This window comes from Phaethon aethereus (genome assembly GCF_964289735.1).
Source record: "Phaethon aethereus genome assembly, chromosome: 16".
NCBI lineage: Eukaryota > Metazoa > Chordata > Aves > Phaethontiformes > Phaethontidae > Phaethon > Phaethon aethereus.
Window position 1 is genome coordinate 16607277 of NC_138592.1, and position 23700 is coordinate 16630976.

Here is a 23700-nt window from a genome sequence, read left to right on the forward strand (position 1 = left end):
TCCAGTATTTGTTAGGTGCAAATAGGAAGCTGTTGGAAGTCATTCAAACTGCCATATCTGGGACACAGGATGTGCTCTTGGTTTTGGAAATGAGCATATTTTTACATTAACCACTTGTTTGCCTTTCCCCTTCTCCTAGACTGAAGGACTTAGCCGCACTTGAAGGCAAACATTCATTATTACAGAGTGAGCTGGCAGTCGCGAGAGAGGCACTGGAGGAATCGCACCTTCAGAGGGATCTGCTGAAGCAAGAGAAACACGAGCTTACGGTGGCACTGGAGAAGGTATGGTCACCATCTTGCTAGGCAGCACTTGTGGGAGAGGGAGTTGTGATAACAAGACCACCGCAGATGCTGCTTCTGGCAGTAGAGAACAGGGACAACGTTGTTCTCCATCTTGGAAAACGGTGATCAGAGCACCCAGGCTCTTTGGGGTAGTTAGTCCCCACGTGCTTATTGGGAGCGCTGAACTGGGAGTATGTCAGAAACACACGGGGGTGTGGGCTTGCTGCTTGAAGTCGGGGATTTTCCTGCTTTTATTGTCATGTTGTTCTTTTGTCTCTTCAGGCTGAGCAGTTGGTAGCAGAGTTGACCGGGGCTCACAGTGAGCCGAGTGCTGAAAATGCTGATCTGCATGTTGCAACAGCAACCATGAGCAGCATCAATGAAGCTCTCGCACTGGATAAAGTGCAGCTGAACAAACTTGTGCTGCAGGTGAGCAGCGCTGCCAAAGAGCTTGTGAGGTGTTTGTCTCCAGCTGCTGCTGCTTCTGAGACTTCTTGCCTTCCGACCGTACGGCTGACTGAATATGGACATGTTGTTCCTCTTCCTGTGCATGCCAAAGCTTCTTCATAGTAAACTCTGTATTTTATTTATACATAAAACTGTATTTTGTTTCCTCTCTGCTTCTGTGATTGTACCTGGAACAAGAGAATGAAGTTCTGTCAGGTAGAGTGGCCGACATGGCGAGAGCAAAGATGTCTGACCAGGAGAAGCTGAGCCTGTGTAAAAGAGCAAATGACGAGCTCTGCGCAGAGAAAGCCCACCTGGAGCAGCTGCTGCAGGAAGCAGAGGAGCAACAGGAGAGGCTGCAGGCAGAGCTGAGGTGGCTGGCAGAGGAGAAGGAAGAAACCCAAGAGAAACTCAGTCAGGTGAGACCAAAAACCTGGTGCTTCTGGGTGGGCATTGGGCTGCTTGGCTCAGTGAAGCTGCATCCGTTGGATTCTGCAGTGGTTTTGTCCAGGAGACACATGGCAGTGCTGGAGGTCATGCTTTTACTGTCATGTTTACTTCTTCTTGGAAACGTCTTGATGGCTTGCAGAGCTTTTGATAAGCTGCAAAGAGACGATTGCATTGTCCATGAATCTGAGTGGGGCTACTACTCTCACATGTGGCCAAAGCAGCAAACTGTGTAGCTCTGAGTCCTTTTTCTGAGGTGAAAAGCAGGGCTGCATGTTCCTATTTATGTTTTTCATTGAGAAGTCTGCAACTTTCAAAACTCCATTTGTCTGAGCCTAGAGAGCGGGACAAAGCTGCAAGTCAGTGCCTGCTGTCATGTATTGCTAAGAGCGGCAGTGACATCCTGAAATTGTTGAAATGGTATTGTAAGACATACATGCAACTTTGTGGCTGGAAAGCTGCCTAGGGGAAAAGGACCTGGGGGTGCTGGTCGACAGCCAGCTGCGTATCGTCTGGCAGCGTGCCCAGGTGGCCAAGAAGGCCAACAGCATCCTGGCTTGTGTCAGAAACAGGTCCTGCCCAGCAGGACTAGGGCAGGCAGTGATCGTGCCCCTGTGCTTGGCAGTGGTGAGGCCCCACCTCAACTACTGTGTTCAGTTTTATGCCCCTTGCTCCAAGAAAGACACTGAGGTGCTGGAGCGTGTCCAGAGAAGGGCAACGAAGCTGGTGAGGGGTCTGGAGCACAAGTCTGATGAGGAGCAGCTGAGGGAACTGGGGATGTTTAGCCTGGAGAAGAGGAGGCTGAGGGGAGACCTTATCACTCTCTACAAGTACCTGAACGGGGGTTGTAGCGAGGTGGGTGTCAGTCTTGGCCATTATTAGGTGTGCGGTGGGACTCGATGATCTTAACGGTCTTTCCCAACCGAAATGATTCTGTGATTCTATGGATTGTTAGAGTCTCTTTAGGCGTTGAGGAAGAAGAGGAGAAAGAGGTGATCACACAAGACTCTTCAGTCAGGACTAACTGATTTTGGTAGCCTGGAAGAAGAGCTTGGGAGAATCATGTCCCTGGAGGAGACTAGGGAGTTTGTCATCACGGAAATGTCAGTGTCACAATGTATGATCTTGGGTATTATGGGATAGCTTTGAGAGAATTGTTTGTTTCTGACGGTCTGTTCTCTGTTAGATAGCCTTAGTTTTGGAGTATGTGGTATGTTTGGCAAATACCCAGCAGCGGTGTTAGACTGAAGAAAAAAGCCCAAAAATTGTGGTTAATCTTCAAGCTGGAATACCAGCAAGGTATATTAGACAACTTGTTTGTGTAAGACAAGTAAACAGTGTTCTTGACATGAGCTACTGTGCCAACAGAGTCTACCATCTCTTTGGCCACATCAGCCAGACTTTAGACACCAAAGTAGGTGACACTTTGAGTATTTTCTTTTTCTAGAAGGTGAAACCATGTGTATTTTCACTTTCTCCCATGAGCAAAGATGCTTTTGCTCAAACCTTCCTGAAAATTTCCAGCACTACAATAGATCCTGGTAGAATGTCAGTTTGCAAGGTGGCAGTTCTGGAAAATGCAGAATTTGTGCATGAAAACACGTAGTGTGGGATACGTACGTTTGTCGTGAAGGAGCTGTGTGGTCCCCGGCACGCCAGCAGGGCCTTACGCATCTCTTCCAAGTTAACGGTGCCAGTGCCTTTTGGCAGCCCAGGGTATGAGCGCGGTATACAGCAGATGCTGTTAAGCTTTCAGCCCACGGTACAGGAGCTCTTTCTGCGGTAGCTGGTTCACCAGTGGCACTGGCTGGCTCTGCACAGAACTCCAGAGAAAGGGCTCTAACTGTATTTTGTCCCGCTTTCAGGTTTACCATCAGCAAGAGTTGGCAAGCAGTGGTCTGGAGCAGTTGCGCCAGGAGTCCTGTCGCCAAGGGCACGCGCTGGCCGAGGCATCCAAAGAGAAGGAATTGCTGGTGCATGAGAAGGCCGCCCTAGAGGTGCGACTGGCAGCCATGGAGCGGGACAACCAAGGCCTTTCAGAGCAGTTGGCGGAAACCAGGTAAAGGCAGGGAGGAGAGCCTAGGCAGGACGTTATTTAATGTCTGTAATTATAAAGGTAATCATTACACGAGGTTTTATTGCATCTTGCGTGCTTTTCAGATGTTTTCACCTTCCATGCACAGAAAATGGAAGACTCTCGAGCCAAAAGAAAAAAGAGTCTACCATGATTTGAGTGTTATTTTCTGACAGCTAAAGCTCCCCTGAGCCTTGGGCTCATGTTTCTGCCCCCTTGCACTTCACACAGGTGTGAAGTCCAAAGCAAGCCAACTTGGCTCTGCGTTGAGTAGCAATTAAACCATGCAGACATTTACTGAAACCTGAAGTTTCTCTCTAGTTTTGGTTTCTTGTTCTGTGCCTTTGAACATAGATCTTCCCTTAATAAGTAGCTTGGCATGGGATCTTCAGAATTCAAGGCTGTTGCGTACGGACATTGTGAGGAGGACACTGCCATTTAGGGTGAAGCTAGAGGCTGAAAATCTTGAGGGCCTTCTGTTTCTAAGCTAACTCCTGTCAAGTATGGTGCAGGACCTAGAGCTGGTTACAGCAGCAGCAGAGAAACCTCTTTTGAATTCTCACCAGTCTTTGGGGATTGTTGCCCATCACTGATGCCTGGGTCCTGGGCTCCTTACCACCTGCTGTTCAGAGACAGACGTTGTGGAGAAGTTATACAGGGAAGGAACAAGCTTCTGTGCTTCTGCTGTATCGGGTTTCTGAGATCACATGTGACAAGTTCTGCTTTTCCCTTCCACAAAGAAAAAGAGAAAAAGACTTGAGATGTTTGTCCTCCTCTTAGGTGTTTTTTAGAAGACTCCTGAACTTGCAGATCTGTACATTTGGTATTTGAGATTGATTGTCGTACTTCTTGACTTCTACACTTTACCACTCCAGAGTATGTTGTTAGCAAAGCTGATAAACGCCATTTTGACTCAGTGTGTTTCTTGAGAGCTGCTGCTTCTTTGGAGCTCCAGCTTCTCTTATTTGATCCAACTGAATTATGTTTGGTCAATTATTGGGCTGTTATTAAATTATTAAATGTTCAGCTCCTTTTTTTTTTTTTTTTCCGCCAAAGAGATAAATGCTATTTTTAAAAAGAGATCAGTTAGTTATGAAGAACCTTTGGCAATAGATAATGAAAAATCAGCAACTGTTCTTGCCAGATGCTGTTCTCAAGAGCCTTTTGTTGTCACAGTTTTGGAGTCCCATCTTTTCTGTTTTAGAGCCTGAGTTCTATTTATCCATGAAATGGGGCACATTTACTCTGGACTGCCCGAGATCGGCGTAATCAGAAATCTGTGCTTGTTCTCCTTCTTGGAGATTGATCCTCCGTTGTCCATCAAAGCAGTGAAATCCTCCCGTTGAGGGTTTTACTGTTGTACCACTCGGGTGCCCCGTTGCCCTGAAGGACGTTACCCTGATGGCATCCCTGTACTAGTGAGGCGGTGCTGTGTATTGGAGGACGCTGGCACGCAGGGCGCTGTGTGAGGTCAGGGAGGTAACTGCAGCTCCTGGTTCCAGAATCCTGTGTATCTATGCACCAGCTGGTTGAAGTCTCTGGAGTAACAGTTTGCCTCTGCAGTACTACAGCTTCCTGTCTAAGGAGTGACAAGTCATTTGGGCTACTGCCTACTTAGTTAGCAACGTGGAAATAAAGGTAGCAAGTTTTTCTCTTGACCTTCCCAGCGTTTAAACGGAAGGATACCTGTCTCTCCTTTCAGATCGTTCTTGTTCAGATAAAATCTAGTTCTGATTTCTTACAAATGCTGCTACCAGCATGAGATTTTACTATATCACCTGATGTATTTCTTTGGCCCCTTTTAAATATAGGGAGTCTGGAAAACTACCTACCTATACCTATGCTATGAACAGCACTAAAAAGTCACGAGTCAGGGTAATACTCTTCTGTTTTCTGTGCTGCTGCAGAGCAACCTGGAAGTGCTGATGAGATTAAGGGCTGCGAGCAGAGGCTGGGCTTTTGCTTGCCGGCACAGACGTTGTGGGCACAGCTACCCGCGTGTCCTAGATCGGACAACAGCAATTTAAGATTTGTCTACTGAGATCAAACTCGGCTGGGCTTTTTTGCGTTACGCTAGGTCGTAAGGAAAGCCCGGGCATTCCCTCGGAGGGGCCTGCATTGCTCTTGCAACGGTAGAAATGTGATGTCTGTATACAAGTTTCCATGCAAGCCATTTTCCATCCTCAGGTGTAGGGACCTTGAACGACTTCCTACTGGCATAAGTCTGCGTGGATGTCAGGAGCAAGAAGCTCCTTTCTCTCCGTATTCACAACTTGCAGGTCTGTGAAGGAGACCCTGGTATCCAGCCTGTTTGAGGCTCAGCAGCACTTATTTCAGCTGGAGATCAGCAGGAGTCAGCTTGAAATCCAACTTCACGCAGTCAAGCAAGCCAAGGAGGTGATACAAGGTGAGAGCCTCATGTGCCTTGTTTCTGGTGGTGCCCTGCCCTAGGGAAGGTGGTATAAAAATGGCTCTGTGTCCGCAGTGCTTCTGAGGAGTGAAGGAGCTGGAGGCAGATCCCTCCTAGACCGAAATTCAAATGGCGTAAGGTCAGTAAAGTCAGAAGCGCTGCTTGTGTAGACTCTGAATCTTGCTGTTTGCCGTGTTTGCAGGGGAAGTGCAGTGCCTTCGATATGAGCTGGAAGCAGAGCGATCTCTCATGAAGCAGGAACGGGAAAACATGGCGCAGCAGCTCTTGCGGACAGAACAGCAGTGTGACAGTACCCTCCAGCTTCGGGAGGCTGATCATGAAGCGGAAATAAACAAGCTCCTGCAAGACCTGGTAGGAAACAATATGCTTCTGAATTCTTGACGCAAGCCTTGTGGGCTGGCTTCAGGAGAAGAACAGCCTGAGCATGTGAAAGGGCAGCAATCATCTGTCACAGGCCACACGTTGCTAGGCCAGGCAGCAGAGCCAATGGCTCGCACTTGAAGGCCCGTGAAGACCCACGGGGCTATGGTGGGAGAGTATATGCAGCCACAGGTTCTGTGTGGGCGTAAGACGAGTTCAACAGAAGATTGGGTGGTCTCCACCCAAAGCGTGGCAGCTTACGGAACAGGCCCCTGGTTCCTGGTACTTCAGTTCGTGGCCTGTGTTGTGACTAGGGCATCAGGGTACTGGTCTCTTTCTCACCCTGCAGTCCACCTGCACCTTGTCATTGATGAAAAGGCAGGTGAGCTTTGAAAATAGAGACTCTGAGAATAGAGAGAAATCATGAGAAGAGAGGTGCTAGGAAACAGGCAGCCATCAAAGAGGGGAAGGAGACATCCCCTTTTCTTTGTGGTTGGACTCAATGGTCTTAAAGGTGTTTTCCAACCTAAATGATTCTATGGTTCTTCTCTGTGCTGAGCCTCCCTTTAAGTTCCTTGATGGGACATGATTTATGGATGGCAGAGAGCCACTGCTGTGCACTGTTGAGGTGGGGGTTTGTGGGAGGGATGAAGCTTTGCTTTTTTTTTGCGGAGCTTGTCTGGGAGTTCATCTTGAAGCCTTTTCCTCCACTCCTCAGGCAAGCAGAAGCAGAGCGGGGCAGAAAAGCAGAAAGAAGTGGCTGAGTGAATGTGATTCTGAGACAGGAAGAGGAGAGAGGTGACCCTGATGGCACGTCCCAGTAACTTGCTCTCCGTTTGTGTTTACAGAACATCACAGAAAAGCTGCAAGCAGAGCTGGACAAAACTCGGAGAGAGATCAAGGCAGTGGAGAAGAGGCACAATGAGGAAATCCAAACCACCAAAGAGGAAATTAATACTGTTCTGCAGGAGAGGGATGCTCTACGAAACCAGGTGACTGGAACAGCAATAGATGACTCCAGTCATCAAACAGGTGGTCTCTCCCCTTCTTGCCTTTCCATTGCAGAGCAGCAGGCTGATGGGGTAGTCCCTCCGACTGCCACCTTACTGTGGTCTCCATCTCAGCTGGTCTGAAGGAGACTTACTGGTCAGCTGAATTGCAGCTGCTGCCCTGGACAGATGGGTTAGTCCCTCTGCCTGTTTGCCAGCGATCATCAGAATGGATTTCTGCTGGCCAGTTACTGCTAGCCATGTTTCGTGAGGTGGTTTTTCAGATGAACGTGGTGACCCACGTGGATTTTTCAACAAGTCGGCTGTATCCACTGTGAATCTAGTACTGTCGTGACAGGGTGAAATTTAAAGTTGTTCTGTCCCTTTCCTCACAGTGTGTGATATGTCTGGCAGTGACAAGCTGTAGTCTTTGACTGCTTTGTTCTGTTTTGCTTGAGGTGGAAGAGTTGACGTCTCAGTTAGCAGCCTCCAAAGAGTCCCAGCAAGTGATTGGCCGCAAAGCTCAGCAAGATCTGAGTGAGGCACAGGAACTGTCAAGGCAGAAGGTGCTGGAGGTTGTGCACCTCCAGAAGATCCTGGAGGAGAAGAGGAGTCAATGGGAGGAGGCAGAACATCAGAATGAGGAGCTGCAAGCGTGTCTGCAGTCCTTGCAGGAGGAAAGGAGTCGATGGGAAGAAGCGGAGCACTGCAACAGAGAATTTCAGGCTTTGCTGAAGGTCCTTGAGAGTGAAAAAGCCAGGTAAACAAAAGCCAGTGAGAGTCTCCCTTCTGTTTGATGGCTTGATGCCATTTCCAGATCTTTGCATATACAAGCGGCTCTGGCAGCATTTCCTAAAAAGCAGACTTCTGAACTACCCATGCAGAGATGTTTCATTCTCTTGATGCTGTGTTTCATTTTCTTCTAATCCTTCAGTTACTGTTTTTCTGAAGACGGTGGCTTTTGGAGTAGTCCTTTCCTTCAAAGGCGGTGTTCTTTTGTTAGGTCGGCACATTAATACTGATAAACGAGACTTTCAGGGGGTTCAAACCTGAAATGCACCGAAGGAGGCAGGTGGAGCTGCAGTACAGTGAGCTGGATTGATCCATCAGCTCCTCCTCGGGTCCAGTAAACTTGAAGCATTTGGGATCTGTATCGGTCTTCCATCCCGATACCTCTGGTTGGGAGAAGCCATCTTAAAACCATGGTTTTGAACTAAGCCAGATTCCCCTCTGAGACACCCAAGAAAGAAGAATGTTTCTGATTGCCATCTGTTTCCTCGCTCCTCAGAAAATCCCCACAGGTGTCTGGAGAGGCTCGAGCAGGGTCCCTGCCAGCCTCAGCAGCTGCAGATAGGACTGACTGTCCAAGGAGTGCACGAAAGAAGAGAAAGGGTAGGCAGGCTACTTCCCCTGGTAAAGTCCTGCCAGTCTTCAGCACATGTCTTCCCTGAAGAAGAGAAATAAAAGGCAGTGCAGTCTTGCTTCCCCTGCGAGGGATCCTGCGACTTCTATACGGATCTGAGCATTTCCTCCAAGCCTCCATTACCACGGCTGGTGTCAGCCGTCATTTCTCTAGCTGAAAGTGATATGGGTGCTGGCAAAACTCCCCAAGGATCACCTTGCTGTCAGTTGCTGCTCTTCCTATCAGGGCATACAAGCTAGGGGGAGAAAATGTCTCTGCATTATTGACAAAACGTCTCCCTTGGCATCTCATTAGTCAGAAGAAAAACTTTCCTCTTCCCTGATGTCTTCATTTCAGGACTTGGTTGTGTTTCTATTCACATTCCCATCTCCAGAAAGATCGGGTATGTAGGCAGTAATTCCCCTTTCTTCTGTGGAAGCAAGCGTAGTGGGCACATGCTTGGGTGTGGCTGCCAACCTGCCTTAGGACTGAAGCAGCAGCCCGGATGTTTAGACAAACCTCAGCAGACAAAGCACTTTTCCCCTTGGTGGTGGAAGTCCTAAGAGTTTATTAAACGTTATGCCACGTAGCAATGAGTTGCATGCTTTGTCTGGCAGGCTGACCTTGTCTCTGGAAGAGAAGGAACTGAGCCTCAGAACCCTGGAAGAAAACAACCTTGCCCAGCAAAACGAGGTGTCTCAGCTTCTTTCTGCTGTTCACCAGGCCCAGAAGCTGCATTCAGACCACAGAAGGGAAATACAAGAGCTCAACAACCAGGTGAGCTAGGCACTAGCATCTTCTTCTCCAGGGACATAGAATCCCACCTTCAGCTTGTAGGCCCCAGCTTGTTTCCCCTCCCAACAACGTACACACCTGCTGTACTCTGCCCAGGGACTTTGCACATGGAGGTCAAGGCTGGATCTGCGATGTTCTGCCTGTGCTTTCCCCTATTCTCTCATGGTTCACGGCATTAAATCTCTGAGGAGAAACGGAAGGCTCCTTTGGAGCTTCTCAGTACCTCTGTTACAAACGTCGTCCCCAGATGGCGTTTCTGCCTTCGACGGGCACTGAGCAGTCTGGTGAAACAGAAGTGGTTATGGCAGTCTGTGGAAGTCACTTCCATCTCAGCCGGTTCCTCGGGCATTTTGGAGATGCCCCATGAAGGATGCTGATTGTCTCCCTTTCACTTCTACTCCTGAGCATCCCTGGCAGCCCCTCTCTCCATGTGGGGATGCTTGATCTGCCACCTCACCTGCCAGCCACCCGCTCTCACACTCACCCCGCCCACAGAGCTTCGTTTCTGAGGTTGGAAAGCACGAAAGCCTGACAGTTTGATCGTTCCTTTGGGGATGGGGAAACCGCCTTCGGGCCCCTCAGCCTCCGGATACCTGTTTCTAGCTTATTTTGCTCAGTTTGAATCCTTGGCTTTGTGCCTTCTGTTTCCAGTGGTTGATTTGCTTGAGGTGATTTCTCCTTCATTGCTTCCTCTAGTTCCCGCTCCGCTGCCTCAGGAGCAGCGGTGTCCCTGAGGCTCTGTGCGTCTGTGTTCTAGATACAGTCACTGCAGGCGGTAGTGCTGGAGAAGGAGGCTGACCTGGCAGCTCAAGAGAAGCAGCTGCTGCAGGATCTGGAGGAGTCCCGAGCCGGCGAACGTTGCCTGAGGGAGACTCTGCGCACGCTGGAGGCTGAGACGTCTGAACTGCGCTTGAGGCTTCGTAGCACAGAGAACAGAGCAGAGGCATTGGCCGCGGAGCGTCAGCAGGCTGACAGCGCCCGCTGTGAAGCGCGATCCCAGCTGGAGCAACTGCACTTGGTTCTCCACCACACGATCTGTGACAGCAGAGACTTGGTCGCTTGGAGCTCAGGCAAGTGTGGCAGACTGGCTGAGCAAGTCCATAGAGCACGTACAGGAGAGCAGATGGAGGGAGGGGTGGTTCGCTGTAATCCCGATGTGGTAGCCTCATCCTTTCCGCTTCGGCTGCCTCAAGCCTCGGGAAGTCTTGAAAGCCTGTCATCGCTGCAGAGAGGCAAGTCCATGTTTGTACATGGAGAAATGACCAGCATGAAAACGAAAGAGGGCACAAGTCATGCCAAGTCAGAGGGCATGTGCCTTCTTCCTTGGGGCAGCGCTGGCTTTAGCGGTCATCCAAATAACGCTAGCCTGTGACACACGTCTTGCTGTAATGTGAGCTCTCGGACGACGTCAAAGGCACCGCCACCTTCTCCTGTGTAGAAAGGTGGCCTTGTTGGTTGGAGGCCCTTCAGTTAAAGCTTGAAACAGAATGGCTTCTTTCTTCAGAACAGGGACATGTGTGGGGCCAAACTGTTTCTCAGGCCAGGGACCCCCCTGCAGAGCTGACAGTGGACAGAGTGGCAGCAGCCCTACAAGACCTGCGTCAGCACCTGAAGCAGACTCAGCAAGATCTGGTAACGTATGTCTGGTGCAGCCAGAGATCCCGTCCCTCGGCGGGACAGAACCGACGAGCAGAGTGCCCAAGCCAGAATGGGGGTAAATTCTTGTAGGGCAGGTTGGCTTGCTGCCGTGGGGAGTAAGGAGAATGATGATAACAGCTACCATTACTGTCCAACACCCCCTCCTGCCTTGGCTACTTCTGCCTTAGCGTTTGCACCTCTTTGTCTCCTGCCAGCAGTGAGGTGATGCTTCTCTTCTCTCCTCTTCCAGAATGATGCGAGGAAGAAGATAGAGGACTTGGAGCTGGAGCTGAGCAAGAGGCAAGCTGAGAGGGACCATTTCAGCGCCCACAATCAAGAGCTGCAGAAACAGTTGTCTCAAAGCCAGGAAGGTACAGCTTCTCCTTTCCAACCCACTGACCCCGTCCTGTCTCACCAGCGGGGTTCTCTGATACCAGGCGGAGGGAAAGTGCAGTGCCCAGAGATGGGAAAGGGAGTAAAACAACAAGCAAGAGACTTCTCGGTAGAACTACTAGTGGAAGCTTTTGAGAGAGAAGGATCCAGTGGCTGGCAGTGCATCTCGCTGTGCTACCGGTGACACATGTGCAGAGGTGGTGCCTTCGGGTCACGGGTCACTGCTAGGTAGGGGTAGCTTGATGCCTCACAGCATCCGTCTCCATATGCTCTGTAACAGCACCAACCTGCAAAAAGGCTTGTCTTTAGTGACTTCCTTTTCCTCTTACGTGGCAGATTCACCGAGCGTTAGTTCAGTGTTAAGTTCCTGTGTTATTGCATCCTTTCTTCTGCTGCTTTTCCTCGTTCCCCGGTGCCTCGTGCTTCTGCATCCTTCTTACCTGTTTTCTTGCTGATACTGATTTGGTGTCTGAGCTTAGAGCCATAGCAAACACAGGTTCTGACTTCCCTAGCCACTTCTTACTTACGCCTTTGCTAACGTGTTCACGTTGGGTTTATCTATAAACTGTTTTTCACATGTAGCTAGTCACCTCTTCCTCTAATCTGCAGGCCATCCCAGAGCCTCCAGGGCTATTGGCCTCTCTACATCATAGCTGGACAGGCATCCCTGCTCCTTCCTCTGTCATTGTTTTCCCACTCTCCCCATCAGAAAAGCTTTTTCATCTCATCGCCTTGTTTTCCGTGTCTCAGTCTGCAGGAACAGGGAAGGGTGGGCATTGCTCATTGCCTCTGCCACAGGCTGTCGCCTGCTCATGTCCTGCCTTTACGTGCTCAGCATTTCTTCATGTTCCCGCTCTGAGATGGCACTGCTGGTCATTTTTCAGACTCTTTACAGGAGAGATTGTCTCAGACCTTAGATCATCCCTTTTTCTGGAACAGCCGTAGTTTTACCACATGTGTTACATATGATAAGAGCTTCTGTACTTTAAATTCTGCCATTGGATGGATCCTGCTTGGCCCACGCCTCAGTTCTTTTCCTCTTTAGTTCCTGTCTATCAGTTTGGTCTATTGGCTTAGTTTTAGTTCCTGTCTATCTGTAGTCCTCCTTGCTTCAGGTCTCGGTCCTGGTGTGATGCTCAATTGTTCTGGCCTTGCTGTTGTCCTAGTATCACTGGGATACTTCCTTTCTTCTTTTTTCTGCCCATGCACAACGTACTGCCCAGCGTCCTTTTGGACAAGTAGCAAAGTGCATCTTCAAGCACAACACTGACATCTGTTCTTTTCTCTAACGTCTCTTAAGTCTTCCTGGTCAATTAGCTGTGTTATAGTCAGTCTTTGCTTTTGCTGCTGCTTCCTTTTCCTTTCGCGCACTAGATCTGGCTCTCACCTGCTGTCTGTGTCCTTGCTTCGTGGACGTTGGTTCAACCTGTTTCTGACACTGTGGGTGATGTGCTGCCATGCCCTTAGCCCCGGCCTTTCAACAAGCAGAAGAGCAAACACATTTTCATATTCTTCTGAACCTTGCCACATTCCATTCTTCTTTTTTTTCTCTGCCTGGAAGTTTCCTGTACTCATGTCTACTTTGAAAGCCCGTGTGGGCTTAGTCCTGGAAAACACAGACAGGCAGAGAAAAAATGATGTTTTCTCGATAGGGTGCAAATCAGGGTTTGGTTTTGCTTCGCTTTTCACCTTCTCCTTCTCCTTCCCCTTTGCTGCTGCAGAGACACAGATGGCAGAACGCAAGAAGAACTCTCTACAAGCTGCCTTGCAGGAAGAGGCCACTGCTCTAAAGGAGGAGGCTGTGACCCTGCATCAAGAGGTGGCATCTTTGGCAAGGAAACTGGAGAGTACCGAGAAGCAAAGGAAGGATGTCCTGGTGAGGCTGGCAGATGCCGTGAAGCGCCATTCCTTACACTTTTTTTTTGCCTTCTGTTACTAATTCTGAGGAGCAACTTTTTCCGTTGGAGAGCTGATTTTGGGTGGTGGTGTACAGGTTCAGTCCAGATGTGAGAAGATGCAGAGTAGTTTCCCTCATTTTCCCCTTCCTTCCACTCCTCCTTCCTTGTTTCCCAGGCTTTTGCTTTCCTGCCAGGCCGTGTAGCTGCATTAGCAGGGTCATCGCCTTGGGTAAGAGAAGACAGTCCAGAAAGGAGAGATTGCTAGGATGACCAATGTCACAGACTATGTGGAGAGACCACAGACCACTACAAGAGCAGAAGAATACTGCTTAGACCAGTGGTGTTTTTTCTGGTTTAACATTTCCAGTTGCGTTCTTGTGAATAAGTAGGAAAAGATGCCATAGTCATAGAAAACTCAGTTATGATTTGGGGTGTTTATTTTCCTCAGTTCTGAAGATTTCTACGCTTGAAGCTTAAGTCAAAGTAATTTCCAAACTTGTTGCTTACCTTGCTTACTTACTTACCTTGCATGGTTTGGCAATTATTGGTGTCCAAATCCATATGTAGATTTCTCAGTGTCTGGATCAGGAAAACAGGGGGAGAAGACAAAGCTGGATAATAACAGAAAGTTGTTCAACATTGCCCGTCTGAGCACAGACAGCGGGGAGAAAACAGAGGCATTTGGGAAATGAAAGTGCTGATCCAGCTAAATATGCATGTCTGCAAGGGGAAAACTAGTCCTGATTTCAGCCACAGAAACGCAGAGTGATAGACTGTGATCTGACCATTACTCTTTCAAGAGAGGACAGTGGGGTTCTAGAGGATGGTACCATGAAAATTCTGCACAGTAGAAGTCCAAAACCAAAAAAAAAGGTGAATGAGGTATTCTCTCTTCCCATCCTAATAGAGAGAACTTCATCATGCCACTGCCTAAATGATGCTTAGTCTGGACTTCAAATCCTGGCTGCAGTTCTGGCAGCTCCTGCCCAGAAGAACACACTAGAGCCAGAAGAGCTTCCGAGAGGGGCAAAAAGAAAGATGGGGCTGGCTGAAGAAGCTGGGCAAGACGCAACCTAAAGAGTGGTGCAGGAAAGGGCTCCACCGTCCTGAGAGGCAGGGAGAGAGGGGGCAGCGGTCGTTCACTCTCTTCTCCGGGAGATGAACAAGAGCCACCTGATGAAGGTAGTGAGAGCCTCTGCTGCAGGCAGAGGACAGGAGGTGGTGTACTTACAGCAGAGCAGACCTGTTGAACGCCTTGGCAAAGGGTGCTGCAAATACAGCAGGTCTGCATGGCCTCAGGAGGAGGCTGCGAAAGTTCTCACAAGCTGGAACAGTGCTGGGCTTGGGGAGGTATCATGTCAGTCTACCCCACCCTGAGGCTTTCTTCCCAGTGTATGCGCTTATAGGCAGGAGAGTAGCTCAGACATTTGAGCCAGTGCAGCTGTTCTTACATGACCAATATTTTCCCACTTCTCCATTTCACAATGACTCCAAAAATCAGCTGTGGACAGAGTTTGGTAAACACAGTGCACTTCCCAAATCTTCGTTGAGAGACAGCAGAACATTTACATCGAGCAGGGAAACCAACTGAATAGCTGCTAATTTCTAGTAAAAGCTCAAACTTCAGTGCTTGACTGCCACTGGAGCTGGAGTTCAACTCTTGTAGGAAAAACAAACGTCTAGATATATTTTAGACCTATATATATTTTTCTGTATATATATATGAAAATAGATATTTTCCTCCCTGTTTTGCAGCATGAACGGGAGAGGCTTCAAGCAGTTGGAGAAAAACTGGTATGGAAGATAAAACTTCTTCAGGAATCAGTCACAGGCTCTGAAACCCAAGCAAATACAGCAAGAGATGATATGAATCACTCCCGGGAACATGAACTCCAAACTACATTGTCTATGTTAAAAATTGAAAATGAGGACCTGAGAATGCGGTGGGAGAAAATCCAGATGCTACAGAAAGACGCAGCAGAGGTGAAAGCTTTGCAGGATACTCTCACTCACATGACTGCCCTCCTGTCAGAGAGGGAGGGAGAATTGAAGTTATACCAGGAACAGATGAGAATGCTGGAAAAGCAGAAAGCAATGCATAAAACTGCTCTTGATCAGGTTATTAAGGACATAGCAGAGGAAAAAGAGAAGACAGAATCCCAGCAAGAACACATACAGGAGCTGGAGAAGCAGCATGAAAAACAAAGGACTGCTGTCAGCAAGATGAGCCAAGAGCTGGAGGAGAGAGACCGGAAGATCAGATCCCAGCAAGAAAAGATACAGGAGCTGGAGAAGCAGCTGGAATTGCAGAGGGCTGCTGTCAGCAAGATGAGCAAAGAGCTGGAGGGGAGAGACCAGGAGATCAGATCCCAGGAGGGGAAAATAATGATTCTAGAGCAACGCGGTACATCACAAGTGAGAAATCTGCTTGCGGATCTTGATCATATGAAAGGAAACTTGAAGGAGAAAAACTTAGAGCTTATGTCTCTGACTCAGCAGATGCAGGAACTGGAAAAGGAGAGAGAACAGGTAAAATCTCTGCACGCAAGCCTTGAACACCTGAAGGCACTTCTGAAGGACAGAGAGAGTGAGTGTGATTCTCAAAGGGATCAGTTAAGTCTCTTGCAGCGGTACAAGGAACAGCAAGAGGGACACCTGCAAGAGCTTCGTGGTAAAGTAGAGAAGATGACACTTTCTTTATCTGAAAAAGAGCGAGAGCTTGAGTCACAACAAAAGCAAATCCAGGAAGCTGAAGAAGTCATGGGAATGCAGTTAAGGACTGTCCGTGACCAACTGGAGCAGACCTCAGCAACCTTAAAAGAAAAGGACAGACTCCTAGACATGCACAAGCAGCAAACAAGGAGCTATGAGGAAAAAACAGAAGAACAGATTAATATCTTACACAGAGACTTAGAATACACTAAGGCAATACTGCAAGACAAGGATTTAATGATTGAGTCTCAGAGGGAAGTGATTGAGGCCTTCCAAAAACAAGAACAAGACTCTGAACAGCAGAAGGAAATTCTGCAGCATCTTCAAGTGGCACTACAGGAGCAAGGACAAGAAATCTTATGCCTTAGAAAGCAATGTGAGGCACGCAAGGAAAAGGAGGAAAAGCATGCAGCTGAGCAAAACACATCTCAAACACATCTTCAAGCACCAAAACTGACTCTGAAAGACAGCGAAAAAAAGATAGAGGTTCTGGAGGAGACTATCTCTAGGCTTCAACAGCAAAAGGAGGAGGCAGTGCTGCAGACTAAAGCCATCCTGCACAAACTAGAACGTGCTGAATCGTTTCTAGAAGCTAGAGATCAAGAGATAGTGTCTTTGCAAGAGCATGTCCGGGCCCTTCAGGAGCAGAAGGAGTTGGAAGGCAAGCAGGCCAAGAGTCTAGAGCAGGATCTAGACAAAATGAGCCAAATAGTGAAGAAGAACCATTTGGAGTTCCTCAGGCAGACAGAGCAAATGAACATGTTGCAGCTTCATGAAGAAAGCGTGAAAGAAGCACTAGCATCCTGCCAGAAGCAAGTGAATCTGCTTGAGGAAGTGGTGAGGAAGAGAGATGAAGACAATGCAACTCTTCTGCAAAAACTGGAGCTCCAAGAAGAAGACCTGGAGGCCTTGCAGAATCTCCAGCTTAGGCGAACCAAGAAGAACGAAGAGCTTAGACAGCACGGAGAGCAAGAGAAGCTCCTGGAAGAAGGCTTGCCTGAGAGGGAAGGAGAGACCAAGGCTCAAGGTGAACTACAAGAGTTAGAAGAGGAAATAAGAGGTCTTCGGGAAGACCTCCAGCACGTTCAGCAGACTCTGACAAAGAAGGATGAAGAGATCAAGTGCCAGAGAGACAGAGTCAGGTATTTAGAGAAGACTCTGACAGGGAGAGAACGAGAGCTTAGGAGGCAGAGTGAACTCGTGAAAAAACTGGCATCAGCTTTGCGATGGAACGGTGAAGGGGAGACCCTACAGAAACAAATCCAGAAACTCCAGAAATGGGAGGAAGAGGAAGCCGAGAAGAGGAAAGTTCTCCAGGAGAGAGACCATCTCCTGAAAAGGCAGAAGGAGCTAAGCCGACAACTGGAAGATGAGAGGAGAGCAAAGGGGGAAGAATTGGAGCGTGTGGTTGCTATTTTGAAGCAGACTGAAAGCGGAGAAATTGAATGGAAAGAGAAGGCACAAGCACTGACTCTTGCCCTCACCAAGAGTGAAATGGCCAATGGGACTCTGAGGCAAGAAGTAGCCATCCTGCAGAGTATGGTTTCGGAGAGGGACAAGGACCGGTTTCATCTTCAGGTAGGCACTGTGATTGATCATCAGTCACCTAAAATGTCTAGAAGGGATTCTAAAGATGTTTCCCATAAAAACATGGGAATATATGTTTCCCATAAAGATATGACCTGCTTGGCCAAAGAAACCAGGATTGCAGCCAGCAGGCTTGCCTGTCTGTGTAGCTGCGGCCAGAGACCGTTCACATGCTCGAATGTGTTCTGTTGAGTCCAGAAGTACTCAAAGAACTACAGAGCTTGCTGTGAAAACTCAGTCAAGTCCAAAGGTTGGGGGTGGGTAATTCCCATCTCCTGTCTAGGCAAGTTTAGCCGGCGTGTCATGGTTAGGATTGGGCATGGAAAGGAAAGGGCACAGCGGACCAAACTAATGCGCTAAACTTGGTAGAATTTTATAGCGATGTCTGAACAGCAGCTACACTGCCGGTGCTTAGAGGATGCTTTCAGAGGTGCAGATTTCTGAGGTGCAGCTTTTCCACTGTATTAAATAGAATGGAATTCGTAGCGTTGCCTGATCAGGGTAAAAGCTTCACTGCACACTCAGGATGTCCGTGTGCCACAGTCCAAAAAGCACGAAGGCAAATTTGTGCGCATTTCTCCAAGTTGATGTGGAGGAGGGCCCCTAGGAAGAACGTGTGTTGTTTTGGCCTGTGGACCAGGAGGAGAAGAAGGGACTTGGCACTGTCCATTCCCGAGTCCGCTCACTCTCCCTGGCGTGTTGATCCTGGCCCTCCTAACCTTTATGTGGCACCAGCTCCCATAATCTCCTCTCTGGACACCCAGCAGGCTGTTGCAGAAGGGGAGCAGCTACCGTGGCTCTCGGAGAAGGGACTCCTGTTGCAGCGGCTGGAATGTCTGCAGCGAGCAGTTGCGAGGCTGGCACATGAGAAGACGGAGCTGCAGCAGTTCAATGCTGAGCTCAGGAGGACTCTTGAGCAGGTAAAATAGGCTTTCGCCGCCTCTGCAAAGCCTCGCGGTCCTCTGGAGCACAACACATTTCCACAGGCAGCGCTTTGGAGTCCTCTACTTGTTTCCTTCCCTCTCCCACTTCCCCCTGTGGACACACACTTTTGTACTTTCCCTCTCTTCTGGCACCCCATTGCCCTCACAAATGCACATTCACTCCGGTACCACCCTTCTCGCCCACACACCCATTTGACTCTCGTGTGTGTCAGGAACTGTTTCCTCTTGCTCTTTCTCTTTGCACAGTCTACATCGAGCGCCTTCTGCCCGTAACGTTCTCTGGTGCAATGAACAGTCTCTGAGCAGACATCTCCTTGCCATGGCGTGATGTCCAGAGGTCCTTTTGCTCCTTGTTCGGTGGCAGGTTTCTGTGACCCTTTCTCCTCTGCAACGTGCAGGTGGAACGTGAACGGAGGAGACTGAAGAGAGTTTATGGTGGTCGGTCGCTGCCAGATGCCCGTGGATTTTCTCTCTCGGAGTCTGACCAGCACAAGATGCCTGCTTCTAGGGAGGTGAGGACAGAATCTGACTTGGTGGGAGGAGGCTGTGGCCACAAGGAGGAACAATGGCAACTCCCAGTGGCAGCAGCCCCCCAGTACAGACCTAATAACGGAAGTTGAATATATTCAACCGTGCCCCGACCAAACTGGAGACTAAAAAGAAACGCTTGCATTTTCTTCACAGGAGGAGTCTCCTGCTCGCTGCAGTCGATTATCTGAGCTACAGAACCAGGTGAGGAGTAGGAGAGCTCTCGCCAAAAACCACTGTGGCTGTCCTGATGGGCACAGCTTTGCATTGTGCTTCAGGCCGAGTTTTGTCTGGCTGTCAGGAAGGGACCACCCCAGGCACTGTCAGTTAGACACATCTGTTGGCCCTGGCCAAACAACATCATTCACCTAGGTCTAGTCTCTGACTCGCCTCAAGGTCAGGCAGGGTTGGAGGAAAGTCAGAAAACTGGAACTTGCCTGAAAATAGAGAATATTCCATGGATGTTCCCCTTGAGTCTTACTCATCTTGTTGACTGCTTCCATTTTCCCTTGACTCCGTTAACAGTGGAGCTTGCATCGTATCAGATCTGCAGGGACCTGAGGGAGTGCCAGCACTTGTAGCCTTCAGGCGATTGTTGGTCTCATACTGCTGTGCCGTGCTAATCGTGTCTTGTGGTTTAGCCCCAGCCAGCAATTAAGCAGCACGCAGTTGATCGCTCACCCCCCGCCCAGGTGGGATGGGAGAGAGACTCGGGGAAAAAAACCTCATGGGTTGAGACAAACACAGTTTAACAGGACAGCAAAAGAAAAGGAAACAACAAGGATAACAATAATAACATTAGTGATAAAGGAATATACAAGAACTGGTGATGCGCGGTGCAGCAATTGCTCACTACCCGGTGATCCATAGCCCATCCCTGAGCAGCAATTCCCACCCCCCCACCCCGACAACTCCAGTTTATACGCTGGGCGTGACGTTATCTGGTGGGGAATATCCCTTTGGCCAGGTTGGGTCAGCTGTCCTGGCTGTGCCCCCTCCCAGCTCCTTGTGCACCTCCCTGCTGGCAGAGCCCGGGGAGCTGAAAAGTTCTTGACTGAGTAGAAACACTACAACTACTTAGCAACAACCAAAAACGTCAGTGCGTTATCAACATTATTCTCATACCAAATCCAAAGCACAGCACTATACCAGCTGTCAGGAAGAAAAACGAAAGAAAAATCCCAGCCAAAACCAGGACATCGTGATCCCAGTATCGGACCAAGTCAGAGACCTAAGCTCTTTTTATCGGTGTAAGAATGTACATTCCAGCTACTGAACCCTACTGCATCCTCTGACAGTGGTGCTGGCAGCAGCAGCAGCAGTCGCCAGACTGCGCTTCCATGTACTTTTATGGGTCTGGTGCACCCTGGTCTCCCTGAGGCGGTGAATCTTCACAGGCGCTCAGGGCAAAATGCATATTTATGTCAGTCAAGTATGCATCTCCTTACTCATGAACCAGCCAAAAGGGAAAGCACAGGAGAAGTCGTATCTTTTCTAGATACAACAGGGGTTAAACTTTATCAGTTCTCAAGTCTTCCAGGTAGGTATGCTAGAAATGTGAATAGGGCTGGCTGGCTGGCTGGCTAAAAATTGAATTAATGCAGCAGAGCCTGACCTTGCTCTTCAGTTATCTAAAGACAGATAAACACCCTCCCTCCATTTCCAAATCATGTTTCCTTCTGAGCCTGGTCTTAAGAGAAAGCAAAAGGAATGCAAAACTGTATTTAATGAGTGTGCAGAACAACTTTCATCGAGGTTGGGTACGTGTGTATAAATACAGAACCAACATCAAAAGAACATGAAACCAAAGGTTACATACGAGCGTTGAAAAACATCCACACCAATAGTAAGTGAAGTGAAATAATCCCCCTGGGATTTAACATTCATGCAAGCAGAAACAAAACAAACTAAAAAGGACAAAATAACTTTTTTCTTACAAGCGGGCAAGCTTTTTATTTAAGAAAACAATTTTAGTTTTTCAGCATTTCCAGTGTTTCTTGTTCCTTCAGACACGTGAATATTGCATAAAGACAGGGAGGAGAACTTGTGTTAAAACAAGCGAAATGCCCAACACTTACTTTGCAGAGAAAAAAGATGATCATCATCAGGAGACGGTCAGAGGTCCTCAGGGCATAAAGATTACCATGGTATAAGGATATTAAGAAATAATTCTGGGGTCACATAAGGTTTGGGTAACGCACTTTTTTCTGAGAAAGTCGGAGATGTTAGGGGCTTGATTTTTTATGAAAAACGCTCAGGACATTTAGAATGCCAAACAGAAGTGAAATGTGGTTTGAATCTGTTTCAGCAGCTGTTACCCAATGATGAGATGACAGTGCACTTACATCTCTTAAGAGCATGAGATTCATAGGCTACCTGTTTCAAAACACTGATTCGTGTTAGTCTATAGACATGTCTGCGTTAAAACAGACATATATACCATACTGTGTCAATAAATAACTCGGAATATCCCAATGTGGTTGTAACTAATAAAACCTGACATACAGTAACTCTGAAGAAAGACCTTCATGAGGTTTACCCACTCACACAGTATTTAAAAGTGAAAAAAACTGGAGAGCAATTGCTGGTAATCTGATTTTGGTGGCTCCTCATTAGCTTTCTCCTCATTGGCAAAGTAATTGAATTTAGCTAATGTTAGCAAACTTGTATGTAACTTCAGTCTTTTTTTTCCTAGTCTAAACAGGACCTCTGTCGTAATGGAAGGATTTCTGCCAAGCCAAAGACAGAGAATCAAGGCTCATAGATCTGAGAAATGGGATCAACTCCGCTGGGCGAGGGCACTCCCTGCCTTTTACCTATATTCCTCTCAGATTCTGCTGGCGCCGTCAAACCTCTCCTTATGATGAGTATTAGAATCTATAAAGCATTATTTCAGGCAAATGATTTCTGGGGACAAAATGCGAGTAAGTGAGAACAAAAACACTGGCAAGGAGAGAGAACTGAAGGGTACACTGAAGGGTAGGGCTGCAATTCAGAAGGACCTTGACGGGCTGGAGAAATGGGCTGGACTAAGAGGAGCCAGGAATCCTTCCTCTCAACCACCTGTCTTAAGCCTACAAAAGCCCCCTCCTCGCCCAGTGGAGGGATAGACTGTCAGAGTTACAGCACCCAGCACTCTCTAACATGTTATCTTTCCTTCCTGGTTTTTGCTGGGAACAAAAACACTATTAACGACTTGCCCTTGGTTGTGCAAATGAGAGGTTTTGTTGCAATTATCTTAATGATCATTTTAATCCTAATTCTTTACATTCTTTTTCCTGGCACTGCTGACTTCCTGTTTGGTCAGCAGACTGCTTTTATGTTTTTGTAATAAAGGCATTCTTTAACTCTTGTTTCCAGAGCTGATGTGAATATACAAACCACTTACTTACTAAAAGGACAATCAATTAGAGGATTGACCCTGAAGAAGTGGTCAGTGAAACCTTACTAGAAGTCCTCTTCCCAGGTAGAGGGCAGACGCACAGTCCTTTCCATTAGCCAACAGTGCTCCTTCTCCCATCAAGCAATTCAGTGATCTGTTTTACACATCAGACTCTAAAAAGTTCTTGAGAAATCTCAAGAACAGTTGAGACAAAGGTCACACTCTGTCTTTGTCTTGAGCACAGCTGCTTCCTGTTTGGCTATTCTGAGGTTTGAACGACCTGTCCTTTCAGGGCAGAATCAGCAGCTTCAACTCCTGATAATGAGATATTTTCTGTCTTGTTGAAAGTTTAAACTCTACATGAGTCTCCACAGAATGAATTCAGTAAAGAAGAAAAGGGAGAGTGGAAGGAAAGTTTACTCATTGCAAACAAAATCCAAACCTATAGTTTGCAATTGTTAAAAGCCAAAAAAAGAGTGGTGGTGAAAAAAGATGCTGGGAACTGAGTTTTAAAGATAGGTGGGTGGTGGAGAATGCTTTTTTTTTTTAGTAAGGGTTGATTTCAAAGTCACTGACAGAAATAGACTGTCAGACCTGCTGCTGACATTTACAGCTGATGTCAGACATTGACTGTAAATTTAGGCAAAAGGTATATTGGGGGGTGAGGAACCAGAACAAAAGGAGAAGGAGAGAAGGGAAAGGGAACACCGTCCCCAGAGAGCAGCCAAGAAGAGCAGCAACTAGATTTTCAAGTGTGTCCTCTCACAGGCATCCCCTCTGCTATGGCAGGGGGTTCCCAACACTTCTCCTATATAATAACTGCACGCTTCTCCTCAGGATCTTCTCAAATGTCCTATTAGCCACTACTCTTACAGTCATAATCAGGGTATGCCTTTCTCAGGGGGAGGTGTGGCTTGCTGATTAGCTAGAAGAGGAGCCCTGGGGAGAACGCAGGTCACCAAGGCATTAGGACATGCTCCCTGCTCTAACTCCTGGACTTCACTTCCACTAAAGGCTGATAAACACAGGTGTCCAGGTTTGCAGGCACCCTACCCTTCTCTTTCCACTGAACACTTCATCTACAGTCTGCAGAAGCAACCAAACATCCAGGACATAAGGAACCTCCTCCCTGCAAGCTAGAGGAGGACCCAGGTGTTTAGGACTTCTTCAAACCCCCACTTTCCTCTTACCGATGGGAGGACAAAGGCATGCAGGGTCAAAGCACCCTCCTCCTACTCTAACTTCAAGGTTCCCACCCAGCTGGCAGGAGGATCCAGAGCCCAGGGCACAGGCTCCCACAGAGGAATCCTGTGATGGACCCTGTGAAGGACCCCAGCTTCCGTGCTCCATGAGGAGCCACAGCCTTGATGCCTGTCCTGCTTATAGAGT

At 48.1% G+C, this 23700-nt stretch overlaps 1 protein-coding gene across 1 annotated transcript in view; it reads left to right on the forward strand.

Annotated features, from left to right (window-relative positions):
- The window catches only part of LOC309410746 (uncharacterized protein), a gene marked incomplete at its 5' end in the record, with an annotated part of 54225 nt that extends 35085 nt beyond the window's left edge, over nt 1-19140 (forward strand). Inside the window, 16 exon segments of the mRNA XM_082007192.1 lie at nt 140-284; nt 567-713; nt 920-1150; nt 3044-3237; nt 5532-5659; nt 5865-6034; nt 6892-7035; nt 7467-7792; nt 9052-9211; nt 9987-10304; nt 10736-10861; nt 11118-11238; nt 12982-13136; nt 14914-17448; nt 18222-18377; nt 18800-19140. Coding sequence (XP_081863318.1) covers nt 140-284; nt 567-713; nt 920-1150; nt 3044-3237; nt 5532-5659; nt 5865-6034; nt 6892-7035; nt 7467-7792; nt 9052-9211; nt 9987-10304; nt 10736-10861; nt 11118-11238; nt 12982-13136; nt 14914-17448; nt 18222-18377; nt 18800-19021 — 5278 coding nt within the window. The 3' untranslated portion in view covers nt 19022-19140.
- Between the last annotated feature and the right edge of the window lie 4560 nt (nt 19141-23700).